This window comes from Cornus florida, unplaced genomic scaffold (genome assembly GCF_030987335.1).
Source record: "Cornus florida cultivar Cherokee Brave unplaced genomic scaffold, ASM3098733v1 CherokeeBrave_3.0.0_Hap2_Chr03, whole genome shotgun sequence".
Taxonomy (NCBI): domain Eukaryota; kingdom Viridiplantae; phylum Streptophyta; class Magnoliopsida; order Cornales; family Cornaceae; genus Cornus; species Cornus florida.
In genome coordinates, this window is record NW_026775573.1 from 13561623 (window position 1) to 13577457 (window position 15835).

Below are 15835 nucleotides of genomic sequence, written 5' to 3' on the forward strand. Positions count from 1 at the left end.
TAATCAAACAAATTCAATACTACATCATTATTAGGTAAAATCATAATCAAATAAAAATTCAATACTACAATGATGCTGCTCTGCAGCTAATCCTTAGCATAGCTAATTCGCTTGCCCATGGATAATGAAGCAGTTCGTTCATTCCTACACGTTTCCATCAACTACTATAACCATGGCTCAATAAATTTCCAGTGAAATAAAGAAAATGGACACAGACAAAAGGCAAACAATAGGCAGATTCTTCAGTATTATTGATTATAAGCAGCTGCAAGTACCAACCAAGTTGCAGACCACCTTATGCTTGGGGCTTCTCCCACTTGAGGGGCTTCACAACCTCCCATGTGAAGTCGGGGTCTTCTCTTCCGAAATGCCCGTACGCTGCCGTCTTCAAAAACCGGCCACCGCCACCCCTCTTGAGATCTAGGTTAATGGAGATCATTCCGGGCCTGAAATCAAAACTTTCCTTCACAATCTTGAGAATCTCCCTGTCTGGAATCTTTCCGGTGCCATAGGTGTCAACAAACACAGACAATGGCTCAGGCACACCAATGGCATAAGAGACCTGGACAATGCACCTGCGAGCAAGGCCACTGGCAACAATGCTCTTGGCGGCCTGCCTAACGATGTAGGCTCCACTCCTATCGACCTTGGTAGGGTCCTTTCCAGAGAAGGCACCACCACCATGAGCTCCCCAACCACCATAAGTATCAATGATGATTTTGCGACCAGTGAGTCCTGCATCACCATGAGGTCCACCAATGACGAAACGGCCAGATGGGTTGAGGTGGAAGATGGTCTTCTCATCCAGGTACTTCTCGGGGACCACGGGCTTGATGACATGCTCCTTGAGGTCAGCAGCAATCTCATCATTGGTCACAGTTTCATCGTGCTGAGTGGAAATTAGAACGGTGTGGACCCTAATTGGGACCATAGCACCGTTGTCGTTGTAGTACTCAACGGTGACTTGGGTTTTGCCATCAGGCCTCAACCATGGGCATGTTCCATCCTTACGCACTTCAGTGAGACGGGCACCGAGCTTGGTTGCAAGAACATGGCTGAGGGGCATCAACTCGGGGGTTTCATCAGTAGCATATCCAAACATGTGACCCTGGTCACCAGCTCCAATCTCCTCAGGGCGCTTGGTGAGGTGGCCATGGACACCTTGAGCAATATCAGGGCTTTGTTGCTCAATGTTAACTAGAACCTTGCAGTTGTCAGCATCAAGACCAACATCATCTGAAACAAATCCAATTGTGCGGCATGTGTCTCGTACAATCTTCTCGTAGTCTATCTTGCCCTTGGTTGTGATCTCTCCAAAGACCATGACCATATTGGTCTTGGTGCAAGTCTCACAAGCAACTTTGCTGTCGGGATCTTGTTCAAGGCATGCATCAAGCACTGCATCAGATATCTGATCACAGAGCTTGTCTGGGTGACCCTCGTTCACAGATTCAGAGGTGAATAGGAAGGTCTCCATTCTTCCAAGCTGCTAAACACAAAGTCATATACAACATATTCAATATTTGATTGACTAAGTACTTCATTCCATTAAGGGAAAAAGAAAAGGAAGAAAAGAACAGCTGGCCAGACAAATACAAAAGAAAAGGAAAAGAAGAAGAATATATCCATAGTATCTTATACATAACATTTAACATGTTAATGCTTGGAGTTATGCTTGATATGTACAGGAGAAGAATCCCATAACAGCACTTGTACATTCCTCAATTATTCCCATTCACATAGAAAATAACCGAGAAAGGACACTATAGCCCAACTACAGTTCCACCCTCGTTATGTAAAAAGTTGTTATCCACCACCGACAGATTTCATAGTACATTCTAGAGAGAGAAAAATCAAGAATCTATTGGTTTTGTATGAATTATTGCAACTACTTTAGCACTTTAACTTGGATAGGGAAACCAGAAAATTCTTCTCATTCACATGGGAATGCTGGATCATAGATCTAAAAGGAGATCTTATGACCCAAGGAAATAAAATTATGTATAAAATGGGTGTATTGTTCTAGCTAAATAAGGAAGTGCACTGAGCTCTTACAACTAAGAAATGATAACTCTACGGAGCGAAATCAGCAAGATGATTAATATATTGGTTAGAATTGTCCAGAAGATTATGCATTTATGACAAGCATCAATATAACCAGATCTATCAAATCTAACAGTTGCTCCCATAAAATTCAAAACAGAAGTTCAGTATTTGAGTAAAAAGCTTTCATATTCATACAGTTACAATTTTTTTTTTTTTTTTTATAGCAAAAACAGAGTTTCGACAAAAACATCAAGCAATTGACGAAAAGTGGGTGGCAACAAATAGCAAAAGAATTGACCGAAATATACTTCAAAATCTAGATCTATTCCAGATAACAAGTTGAAAAACAACATTATTCAAAAAAAATTATGCCAAAAACACACGATTTCAAGCTGCCATTCCAAATAAAAAGGCAATTAATTAAGTCTAAACGATTCAAATCACAGATAAGAGAAAAACTGAGATTAGATCCACTCAAATTAATCCATTTTTACAAGCATTGAGATCTCACACACACAGATCTGTAAACACTAACCGAAAAAAATTCAAAGTAAAACTGATCCATACTGTAAATTCATATCAAAACCAGTTCAAAGGGCAATAAATGAAGTACAAAATGTACCTGTAAGTATAAACCCTAGAGAGAGAGAGAGAGAGGGGGAGGAGAGATAATTGGGATCCCTTAGCAAAGAAATGCTTGCGACGCTTTCCCTCAGAGTTCGGGACCGTATATATAGACAAATGGTCGCGAACCCGAGTGTTTGGATCTTGACGGTGAAGATTTTTTTATTTTCCTATATTTATTTTTGTGGGGTCCAGATTAATTATGACCGTTGGATTGTTTGAGATGAGCGGCTGGGATTAAATAAAGTGGGTGGTGATAATGACAGATGGCAGCGATTTATCTTTTTTTTTTTTTCTTTTTTTTAATTTATCGTTTTCCGCGGTTTTGTGCGTGTTCCACTCGCGAGTACGCGTTCACCAACCCACGATCTGTCGGTTGGCTGGCTTCACGGCTTGGCTTTTCCGACTGTATGACTGGCTTGCTTGAATTAGGATTTTATGTTAATTATCGTTTGCGTTTTATATCGAAAATGTAATATTTACTTTTGGGCTGAGTCAGAAATTTAATTTAGGGACACAGTATAAATAATAATAATAATAAAGATGACAATAAATATAAATTCTTTTAAATAAGAGGCATAGAAAAAAAAAATTATTGCAAAATAATACATCAATCAATAATATAAAAAAGATAAATAATTGACAAAAATTATAAAAAGAAAAAAAAAATAAAAGAACTTTGAAAGGGAAAAATAATAGAGTTTGATTCAAAAAGGAAATTTTAAGTTTTTTTATAAAGAAATTAAACGAATTTAAAGAGTAAAACAAAAAATGAATAGAAACTTAAGAGATAATTTTAAAAAATAAAAATTTTCGAAAGGGAGGAACCTGGGGCATATTCAATTAAAATATTATTGAAAACAATAATCATCATGGATAAAATTTTAAATAATAAGAATATCACTTATCATTAAAATGCTGAACATTGAAAGTTGCAAAAAGATTTAATTTTTTTATTATTATTTGAAAACTTCAGTATTTAAAATTTAGTTTTATCAAACACCACTTTATATAACATAATTACATCCAACATCATTAAATTAAGCACGCAATATATTTATATTATTATTATATTTTAAATTTAATAATAGTGCATTCTCGATTTAATTAAATATTCGGAGTTTCAAAATCATCATGTTTTTATCAAGTTTTCAATCACATTTTGAAAGTGAAAAATGAGTTCATGACCTAAAAATGACAGTTATTTCTAGGAAAATAGTGAATGACAGTTATTTCTGTGAAGTTATGTGGGTAAACAGGGTAAAACAAATCAAATTATTTATCGGCATATAATGTATGTACAAACATATATTATGCATATAATGTACGTACAAACATATATTACGTACTACATAAATATTGTATTAAATAGGTATCCCAATCGAGGAGCTCCTATGAGGGAGAAGATATTGGGTGTACCGTTCATCGGGTTTATTCGACGTATAATGTACGTACAAACATATATTATGTACGCATAATTTAATTGAGTTGGTGCATCTCACGCTCTGTATACTTAATATTTAATCCTTAAAGATGGTGCAAGTCAATAAACAATTGATCCTTTCGTATCAATTAGTATTTTTGTATCATTATGACACGAATATTTTATGACACGGTTTACGGTTTGACATTAAATTGTTTTACGGTTTGACATTAAATTACTTAATTAATTATTAGGATCATTTCTAACAACGCGTTTAATTAAATAGGTGTAATTAATCGTGTTATAAATGAATTAGCAGGTCAAAAATAAATGTGACACATTTAATTAACATATCAAGTTTTGAAGCTAAAACTACTTAAAGTTATTATTGTTATTATTAGTATTATTTTCAAAAAGATGTGTGTTTAATTTATGTACATACTCACAGGAGGATTTTAATTTAGGAGACGTATTGTAGAAAAAAATCATAATTTAAATAAGAAGAATAAAAATAAAAAATTACATATCATATTCATCATTCTTAAGTGCAAAAAGAAGAATGTTAAGAGTTAAGAGGTAAGGGGCGAAAAAATAGAAGAAGAAAAAGGAAAGAAAAATGAGAAATTTGAAAAAAATAAAATAAAATAAAAATACGATTTTGAGTAAAGAAAGAAAATTTAACTTTTTTAAAGAAAATCAAAGGGATATTAAGGACAAAAGAAAAAGGAAAGAAAATAATTTTAGAAATTAAAAATTTTAGGGGAGCATTATATATAAATTTTCTAATAAAGGTACAATTTAAATAAAAATTACTATATTTTATAATGAGCAGGCCAGGCAAGGGGACATGTATCCCCCTAGGCACGACGGTCATGCATGCTTAATAAACTACTGAACAATGTCACTCTTAAATTTTGCATTATATACCAACTTATAAACTAAATGATGTAAGAATCGTAAGATAGATTATCGAGACCTATATAGACCGTCTGGATCAACAAAAACTCATTCCTAATTAAACACTATATGAGAAATTAAACTTACTATCTCGAGTTGTAACATACTCGTATGTTTTTTGGGCTAAATTTTATCATTTAGGTCTTTGTCTTTGTCAAATTTTGCAGTGCAAACTGTTTAATTTAAATCTATATATATATATATATATATATATTGAAGCTCAGATTGAGCTGGTTTATTATTATTATTATTATTATTATTATAGAATTATCTGATATAGTGATTAGATATTTATCCCATGCTTTCATAATTTTTAGAGATTATTATCTTTTGGCCTGGTTTATCTTCTGTGATTAGCAGTTTCCATTATCAGCAATAACACAAATTTTGTATTCCCTATCTTAATTTGTGGTTTTATAATAATTAAATTAATACGGAGTATAAAATTTTGATAGCTCTAAGTAAACAAAGTACTGATTCTACATACGTAATTAGTATTTTATAGAATTAAAAGATTACGGCAAAAAATAGTCTCATTCATTGTACAATGCTAGTAACGAGAGAATATTAATATATTAGTTCATGCATTAATGGTGATGCCCAGTTGCATGCATCACACATGCAAACTTATAGAATAAATACATATATAGATATGTGTATGTGTGATTCTGTATATATACACGTATATATATTTATGTGGCTCACATGTTGGTAGCCTGGCATCCACTGATTAGGCACAATTGACTTTAAATTAAAAAAAAAAAAATTATTAAATGTCATTTAGGGATGATCTTGAAAGAGAAATGTATATATATATATATACTGACTCTTCCCTGCATACCATATATATATATATATATATATATTTTTATAAAGTGGGAGCTAAACTGAGAGTTGTGTTATTGCATACTAAACTGGAATATTATTCATCACTGTGTAAATATGCCCGGCCTGCATAAATATATATATATACACGTATAAAAATTCATCACTGTGTATGTGTGATTCTGTATATATACACGTATATATATTTATGTGGCTCACACGTTGGTAGCCTGGCATCCACTGATTAGGCACAATTGACTTTAAATTAAAAAAAAAAAAAATTTATTAAATGTCATTTAGGGATGATCTTGAAAGAGAAATGTATATATATATATATACTGACTCTGCCCTGCATACCATATATATATATATATATATATATATATATATATATATATATATATATATAATATATATTTTTATAAAGTGGGAGCTAAACTGAGAGTTGTGTTATTGCATACTAAACTGGAATATTATTCATCACTGTGTAAATATGCCCGGCCTGCATAAATATATATATATATATACTGACTCTGCCCTGCATACCATATATATATATATATATTTATAATATATATTTTTATAAAGTGGGAGCTAAACTGAGAGTTGTGTTATTGCATACTAAACTGGAATATTATTCATCACTGTGTAAATATGCCCGGCCTGCATAAATATATAAATTCTATATATTATAAAATTCGAAAGGGTACCAACAATGTTTAGATTGTAATAATTATCACCTCAAAAGAAACAAAATATATTAGAAAATCCAAAACTATAACTGTTTGAAAATAAAAATATTCCTAAATTATTTATTTCTCAATCTTTATCTTTTTTACATATCTCATTTCTTCATGAAATGAATCATTGTCAAGTGTCAATTCTTTTAATTCTTCCATCGCAAAGTATTGTCTATCTTCACCAGAAAAAGAAAAGATTTCCCTTTGCAGTTTGTCACTTTGTTGCTAAATTCATTCATGTCCTGCAAAAAGAAGAAATATAATTTAGAGTTATTGAGAAATTCAAGTAAGTATTTTTTTTTTAATTTAATTAAAATTTTATGAATAATGGTGGGAAATTACCTCAATTTGATATTGTAGTAAATCATATAGTGAACAATTTATTAATGTTTGGCAATCATTGAACACTGTTAGGGTTGCTAGTGTTGCAATATGTTACATACTTCACACTTTAATTATTATCATAAATGCATGAGTAAAGACAGAATTATATATTTATAATATTATTAAACCATTGAAATAAATACAATAATAAGGTTTTAGGATATAATAATACTCTTGAATGCATTTTGAGTCTATTGTGTTGCATCGAGGACAGTATACTCTATCTTTTTCAACTTTTATTTTCTTATTGCATTTCTCACAGGCGTCGTACCATGGTTCGCAGTCATTAATTGTAATACCCCGATATTTTAAAAAGGATTTATTAATTAAATTAATTTATATTATATTATTATTATTTTTTTTTTAAAATGATTTGTTTTATTTAATTAGGTGCTTGACAGTTGTGATTTGTTTTATTTAATTAAGTGCATAGGTAAATTGTATTATTTTAATTAAATTATATTTTGTAATTTTATTTGTTAAATTTATATGGTGTTTGATTTGTGGAATGCTAGTTAGTGAATTGTTTATTTGATTTGCGTGATTTTATGTTGGTGTAACTTTATTGTTAATTATTGGTAGCTATTAAATTTAATTTCATTATTTTAGGTATTTAAGTTATTTGGATTGGGATTAAAGGAAGTTGGACCAACGGATGTGGTATTGGGCTTGGAGGAAGCCTTGTTGGGTTAATTAGTAAAGGCCCATGGGTGTGAGGATATTTAATAATTATCTTTGTATAATTATACCTATATAATTATATGTGTATAAATTTAATTCATTATTAAATCATGTTGAGGGGTATATATGTCAATATAAATATATATTGATATATATAGGTATATATATAATTTATTTAACTAATGGTTATATATGGAAGGTAATATATATATTTATATTAAAATATATGTATGTATATATATTATTTAAAAGATAAATATTATTTATTTTATATGTTAATCATTATGGGAAAAGGATTTGGTTTTGATGTGTATAAATAGACACATTAGACTTTAGGGTTAGGAGTTTTTCTCACGTTAGAAAAATAAGGGAGTCAGAGAGAGAAGGAAAAAAAAAAGGGTTAACAAAAAGGAAGCTGGATCAGAGAAAGAGGAGGCTGGATTTAGAAGAGACAGGCGAGTTCTTCTCTACTTCTCCTCTTAAAATTCATAAACCTATCACCTTGAGTATCAAAATTATATTTCTGTTTTGTTAATTAAAAATAAATTATTAATCGGATTAGAAGAGCATGTGTATTCTTTACAAAATTTTAGATTGAAACATATGAGTATACGTATGAATTGTTCTGATAATTTATATCTCGTATGCGAGGTTAGGTTAATCAAATTTTATTTTTGCAATTTTCATAGTTTGCTTACCCTCTTATAGCATGATGAATTAAAATTTAATGGATCTTAATTTAATTATATATGTTTATTTACGCCTAAAATAATAAATAAAGTTTTTGAAATTTTCTGAGTTTTTCTGAAAATTTTCTGGAATTAATTTATATTTTTAATATTATTATAGAAATTATTTATATATATTGTTATATATATAAATATGTTAAATTGTTTAACATATTACACACTGGAGGCGGCAATTACTTGCGCATCAATAGGATTTTTATCCCGTGTGGTCGCGTACGTAGGAAAAGGATGCACCTATTGATCTGGGCCATGGGTAAAATGGATGAGTGGTTAGAATGATCCTGTGCTTCGCGGCGCATAGAGGAGCGGTGCGCTTAAGCATCTGGACCATTCAATGGGTTTGGTCAAAAGAGAGGTTATCCTATGTAGCGCGGTGTACCAATGCACCCAACAGCAACCACTTAGAAGTTGCTAACATGCGCCGAGAGTGGCTCAGGCGCGTAGACGCGCCTGCCGGTAAGGGGAAGCGCGTGGAGGCACGTGTGAGTAGTCTAGGGGTATGTGGCGGCGCGTGAAGGCACGTGGGGATGCGTGTGAGGTCCTGGAAAGTTGCTTGAGACTCCGGTGAATTTTCAGTATTTATCTTAAGCTTATTAGGGTTAAAATTAATCATTAGAGGGTGTGTTCTTGATGTTCTGAGAGCCTCAGAGTGTTACTAAGATACCTAGTAGCATTTAGTGGTATAAATACAATTAATTAAATATTTTTGCAATGAAAGGAGGTGTATATATGTATATATATGTAGATATGATTTTAAATAGTCAACGATTAGTATGGAATGTATGATACACACATATATATATATATATATTATAAAATATATGTGTATATATATATTATTTAAGATTATTAAATATTGTAAATCTTGTTTGGTATGACTTGATTCGTGGATGGTATGGTTGATTTAAAATCGTAATTGATACACGGTTATTAAATTAAGGACATGCTTATTATATGCATGTGAAGTCTATGTATAATTATACTTAGAGTTAAGTTTAAAGTTAGTACATGGTTGAATTGTAGGCATGGATGAGTTGCCAAAGGCTTTGATATACTGCCTTATTGGTTATGAATAAATTTCATATATGGGAAGCATGGTTGAATTGCTAATTAATTGTAAAAGTAAATATATTGAAGGAAGCATGGTTGAATTGCTAGTATATAAATAAATATATTTATAAATGGCATGGTTGATTTGCCGGTGCATATTTAAATTGCTATATGTTTAGATGACTAAATTACTATTTAGGATGGAGTTAAGGTGAGTGGGGTTTACTTTATGAGAAAATTATAAAAGGGGGGGCTTGGTCTAGGTATGACTGATAACTAATTATTGGTGAGTGGTTTTGACAATTTAATGCCCTATTAACAGATAGGATTCTCGTACTATATATATAAGTATTTATATATATTTGTAGCATCGTATATTAAAGTTAAAGCTTAATTAGGGATGGTTTTGGTAAAGATGATCTGTTATTGGTTTTCAAAGGCTTGGTAGAGAGAACTTGCTCGTAGGGTTTAACCCGCGATTTTTTTTTTCAGGTTGTTAGAAGGTCAAGTCTCAAGGTTGAGGATCCGCAGCTGGAGGACTTATCCATTCCTTCTATTTACTTAAAAGTAGGATATTAGTTTTGTTTCAGTTGATATTAGTATTTATTTGGTTGAAATTCTAAATAGTAACTTTTGGTTAAGGGGTCCTTGAGTTACGAAATTCCTGAGTTGTAACCATTTGGAAGTTACTAATGGATTTACTATTAATTGGATTTCTTCAGTGTTTTCTTTTATTCTTTATTTCATTTTGTAATCCGTGCTTGTTTAAATACTTTAATTGTTTTGATATTCCCTAATTTTGTGCGCGGACTTGATCAACCCGTGTTCCGAAATTAGGGAGTGTTACAGTTGGTATCAGAGCACTCCAGGTTCAAGTGTCCCTAGGGTGTCTTTCGTTATGTGAATTCCGCTTTGTGTACTCTTTTCTTTAGAGCTTAAGTTTAGGATTCATTGTATTCCTTTACGGTCTGTTAAAATCGTACTGATGTCTGTCGTTCTATGTTAACAGCATGGTTAACACTGGAAGAGGACAGAATTTGAACAGTCGACAGAGGAGAGCTACACGTAGGCAGCAAGAACACCTGTAACGTCAGCAAATGGAGGAAGAGTAGCAACGACTTGGGTTTCAGGATGAGGGTCAGCTTCAGGAGGAGCAAGAGGAAGTTCAGCAGGCTCCGGCTCAGGGCAGGGATCCAGAGTATCCTCCTCACATCAATGACCTCATTGCTTGGGCTATAGAAGCTGGGGTAACAGCTGCACTTCGGAATCAGCCTCAGGTACAGCCGGCACCGTTACCAGTGCCGGTTGTTCAGACTGATACTTGGGAGAAGGCCAGGAGTTCTTTCACAAAAGGGAGTCCACCTGAGTTCACGGGCTCCACCGATGCGAGAGCAGCTCACCAGTGAAAACAGGACATCGAGCGACATCTTCGCTTAGTTCAGTGCACGGAGGTTCAGAAGCAGATGCTTGCTACCTTCAAGCTAGTTGGGGATGCACTGCAGTGGTGGGAGTCAGTTACCACCATAGAGGAGAGGATGGCATTGACTTATGATAAGTTCAGTGCACGCTTTGAAGAAAAGTATTTCCCTTATGCAGTTAGGGCAGCCATGAAGACTGAGTTTCTTAATCTGCAGTAGGGGACCATAACAGTGGCGAAGTATGAACAGCAGTTCACACGCTTATCTCTCTTTGCACCGGAGGAGGTGGATACAGAGGAGAAGAAGCGCAACAGTTTCGTCAAGGGACTGATGTGGTCTATCAAGAGAGCTATTACTGGTAGTCCAGCCTACACTACTTATGCTCAAGTGGTGGACGCAGCTTTGCAGCTTTATCAGCTGAATGAGGATTTCAGACAGACTAGGGCTGAGAAGCGGGGTGGCAAAGACTTTGCTAATCAGCCAGCTGAGAAAGTGAATGATAATGGGAACCGACAGAATGACAAGGGCAGATTCCAGGGCCAGCAGCCTTGGAAGAAGCACAAGGGTAATTCAGAAGTTCAGAGAGAGGGAGTTCCCACTCGGCAGACTGGAGCACCTCAGACTGGACAGGGACAGCTACAGGGTAATCACCAGGAGGGGCAGTCAAATATATTTAAGGGTCAATGCTATAAGTGTGGAGATTATGGGCATTCAGCCAAACGGTGTCCTGGGTTGGCTCAGAAACAGGGACAGTGGCAACCATTACCTAATCCACAGATTCCACGTGTGCAAGCTCAGACATTTCCGGCCTTACCAGCACCACCGCCACCGCAGGGACAGCCTATACAGCAGTTGCATCAGGGCATGGTGTACAATGCCACACCTTGCAATGCATGGGTACCTCAGAAGAATTGAGGGTATGTTTTATATTTCAAGGTAGATGTAGAAATGACTTAGTAGATATAAGTGCATCATGTTCATTAGTATCTGGATAGTTTTGGCTTATGATGGTGATATATATTTATACATATATATACAAATCATTGACTGTTAGTATATTACACCACTAGGTGTTTAAGTAATATACACAATTGTGAGCATTTTATTATAGATATTTACATATTAGATATCTTACATGGCAAACAGTGGAATAAGGGAAAATGAAAATTTGGGACAAATAATCAAAATTTCATTTCATGGATTCGTGAATTCCGAGGACGGAATTCCTTTTGTTAGGGGGGAAGAATGTAATACCCCGATATTTTAAAAAGGATTTATTAATTAAATTAATTTATATTATATTATTATTATTATTATTTTTAAATGATTTATTTTATTTAATTAGGTGCTTGATAGTTGTGATTTGTTTTATTTAATTAAGTGCATAGGTAAATTGTATTGTTTTAATTAAATTATATTTTGTAATTTTATTTGTTAAATTTATATGGTGTTTGATTTGTGGAATGTTAGTTAGTGAATTGTTTATTTGATTTGCGTGATTTTATGTTGGTGTAACTTTATTGTTAATTATTGGTAGCTATTAAATTTAATTTCATTATTTTAGGTATTTAAGTTATTTGGATTGGGATTAAAGGAAGTTGGACCAACGGATGTGGTATTGGGCTTGGAGGAAGCCTTGTTGGGTTAATTAGTAAAGGCCCATGGGTGTGAGGATATTTAATAATTATCTTTGTATAATTATACCTATATAATTACACGTGTATAAATTTAATTCATTATTAAATCATGTTGAGGGGTATATATGTCAATATAAATATATATTGATATATATAGGTATATATATAATTTATTTAACTAATGGTTATATATGGAAGGTAATATATATATTTATATTAAAATATATGTATGTATATATATTATTTAAAAGATAAATATTATTTATTTTATATGTTAATCATTATGGGAAAAGGATTTGGTTTTGATGTGTATAAATAGACACATTTGACTTTAGGGTTAGGAGTTTTTCTCACGTTAGAAAAATAAGGGAGTCAGAGAGAGAAGGGGAAAAAAAAAGGGGTTAACAAAGAGGAAGCTGGATCAGAGAAAGAGGAGGCCGGATTTAGAAGAGACAGGCGAGTTCTTCTCTACTTCTCCTCTTAAAATTCATAAACCTATCACCTTGAGTATCAAAATTATATTTCTGTTTTGTTAATTAAAAATAAATTATTAATCGGATTAGAAGAGCATGTGTATTCTTTACAAAATTTTAGATTGAAACATATGAGTATATGTATGAATTGTTCTGATAATTTATATCTCGTATACGAGGTTAGGTTAATCAAATTTTATTTTTGCAATTTTCATAGTTTGCTTACCCTCTTGTAGCATGATGAATTAAAATTTAATGGATCTTAATTTAATTATATATGTTTATTTACGCCTAAAATAATAAATAAATTTTTTGGAATTTTCTAAGTTTTTCTGAAAATTTTCTGGAATTAATTTATATTTTTAATGTTATTATAGAAATTATTTATATATACTGTTATATATATAAATATGTTAAATTGTTTAACATATTACACACTGGAGGTGGCAGTTACTTGCGCATCAATAGGATTTTTATCCAGTGTGGTCGCGTACGTAGGAAAAGGGTGCACTTATTGATCTGGGCCATGGGTAAAATGGATGAGTGGTTAGAATGATCCTGTGCTTCGCGGCGCATAGAGGAGTGGTGCGCTTGAGCATCTGGACCATTCAATGGGTTTGGTCAAAAGAGAGGTTATCCCATGTAGCGCGGTGTACCAATGCACCCAACAGCAACCACTTAGAAGTTGCCAACACGCGCCGAGAGTGGCTCAGGCGCGTGAGGGCGCGTGCAGGCACGTGGACGCACCTGCCGGTAAGGGGAAGCGCGTGGAGGTGCGTGTGAGTAGTCTAGGGGTATGTGGCGGCGCGTGGAGGCACGTGGGGATGCATGTGAGGTCCTGGAAAGTTGCTTGAGACTCCAGTGAATTTCCAGTATTTATCTTAAGCTTATTAGGGTTAAAATTAATCATTAGAGGGTGTGTTCTTGATGTTCTGAGAGCCTCAGAGTGTTACTAAGATACCTAGTAACATTTAGTGGTATAAATACAATTAATTAAATATTTTTGCAATGAAAGGAGATGTATATATGTATATATATATGTAGATATGATTTTAAATAGTCAACGATTAGTATGGAATGTATGATACACACATATATATATATTATAAAATATATGTGTATATATATATTATTTAAGATTATTAAATATTGTAAATCTTATTTGGTATGACTTGATTCGTGGATGGTATGGTTGATTTAAAATCGTAATAAATACACGGTTATTAAATTAAGGACATGCTTATTATATGCATGTGAAGTCTATGTATAATTATACTTAGAGTTAAGTTTAAAGTTAGTACGTGGTTGAATTATAGGCATGGATGAGTTGTCAAAGGCTTTGATATACTGCCTTATTGGTTATGAATAAATTTCATATATGGGAAGCATGGTTGAATTGCTAATTAATTGTAAAAGTAAATATATGGAAGGAAGCATGGTTGAATTGCTAGTATATAAATAAATATATTTATAAATGGCATGGTTGATTTGCCGGTGCATATTTAAATTGCTATATGTTTAGATGACTAAATTACTGTTTAGGATGGAGTTAAGGTGAGTGGGGTTTACTTTATGAGAAAATTATAAAAGGGGGGGCTTGGTCTAGGTATGACTGATAATTAATTATTGGTGAGTGGTTTTGACAATTTAATGTCCTATTAACATATAGGATTCTCGTACTATATTTATAAGTATTTATATATATTTGTATTATCGTATATTAAAGTTAAAGCTTAATAGGGATGGTTTTGGTAAAGATGATCTGTTTATTGGTTTTCAGAGGCTTGGTAGAGAGAACTTGCTCGTAGGGTTTAACCCGCGATTTTTTTTTTCAGGTTGTTAGAAGGTCAAGTCTCAAGGTTGAGGATCCGCAGCTGGAGGACTCATCCATTCCTTCTATTTACTTAAAAGTAGGATATTAGTTTTGTTTCAGTTGATATTAGTATTTATTTGGTTAAAATTCTAAATAGTAACTTTTGGTTAAGGGGTCCTTGAGTTACGGAATTTCCGAGTTGTAACCATTTGGAAGTTATTAATGGATTTACTATTAATTAGATTTCTTCAGCGTTTTCTTTTATTCTTTATTTCATTTTGTAATCCGTGCTTGTTTAAATATTTTAATTGTTTTGATATTCCCTAATTTTGTGCGCGGACTTGATCAACCCGTGTTCCGAAATTAGGGGGTGTTACATTAATGACATTTTCAATTGTTGCTTCGAAACAGTAATTTGTTTTCTGCTGATTGTGCAACAAAATATAACTTCTCAATATATAAATTGAATATAAAAATGTAATATACAATTAAGAAAGATTAAGAAATATACTGAAATTTAATACCTCAAAGGATACTGTAGATTTTCTTATTATGTCTTGAAATTTGACTTTTTCAGCACCATTGAATTTTTTATCTTTTGTACTGGAAAGCAAACTTCTTATATCTTTGTTATTTATGTTCTGTTTGGACCTGTCCACATATAAATTATCTTATAAAACAATTAAATAAATAAAAAAGAAAAACATGTTCTCTTTCTATAAATAGTATATATTTTGCACCAAGAAGTCTGCAATATAAAAATATAAAAACAAATATCATCTGGCATATATGTTTAGTTATGTATGAACATGCTCAAAGAAAAAGATTACATATAACTTTATGAATATATATATAATGTAAAAGAAGTTGGAATAAATAACGAACAAATGACTTAATGCTTTGACACTTTCAATATCCAAATTGATTTACAATGTAGATCCTTTTTGCGTTTGAAGAGACAGACCTGGAATATAGCATTATTATTTGTATAAATTTGTTATTATAGATTTACTTA

General features: G+C 32.6%; 1 protein-coding gene across 1 annotated transcript; it reads right to left on the minus strand.

Annotated features, from left to right (window-relative positions):
* LOC132299548 (S-adenosylmethionine synthase 3) lies at positions 1-2812 on the minus strand. Its single transcript, XM_059796247.1, has 2 exons — positions 2669-2812; positions 1-1486 (listed from the first exon to the last, which is right to left on the minus strand). Exon 2 carries the CDS (start codon positions 1475-1477, stop codon positions 296-298), a length of 1182 nt encoding a protein of 393 aa, XP_059652230.1. The 5' UTR covers positions 1478-1486; positions 2669-2812; the 3' UTR covers positions 1-295.
* Positions 2813-15835: the final 13023 nt, after the last annotated feature.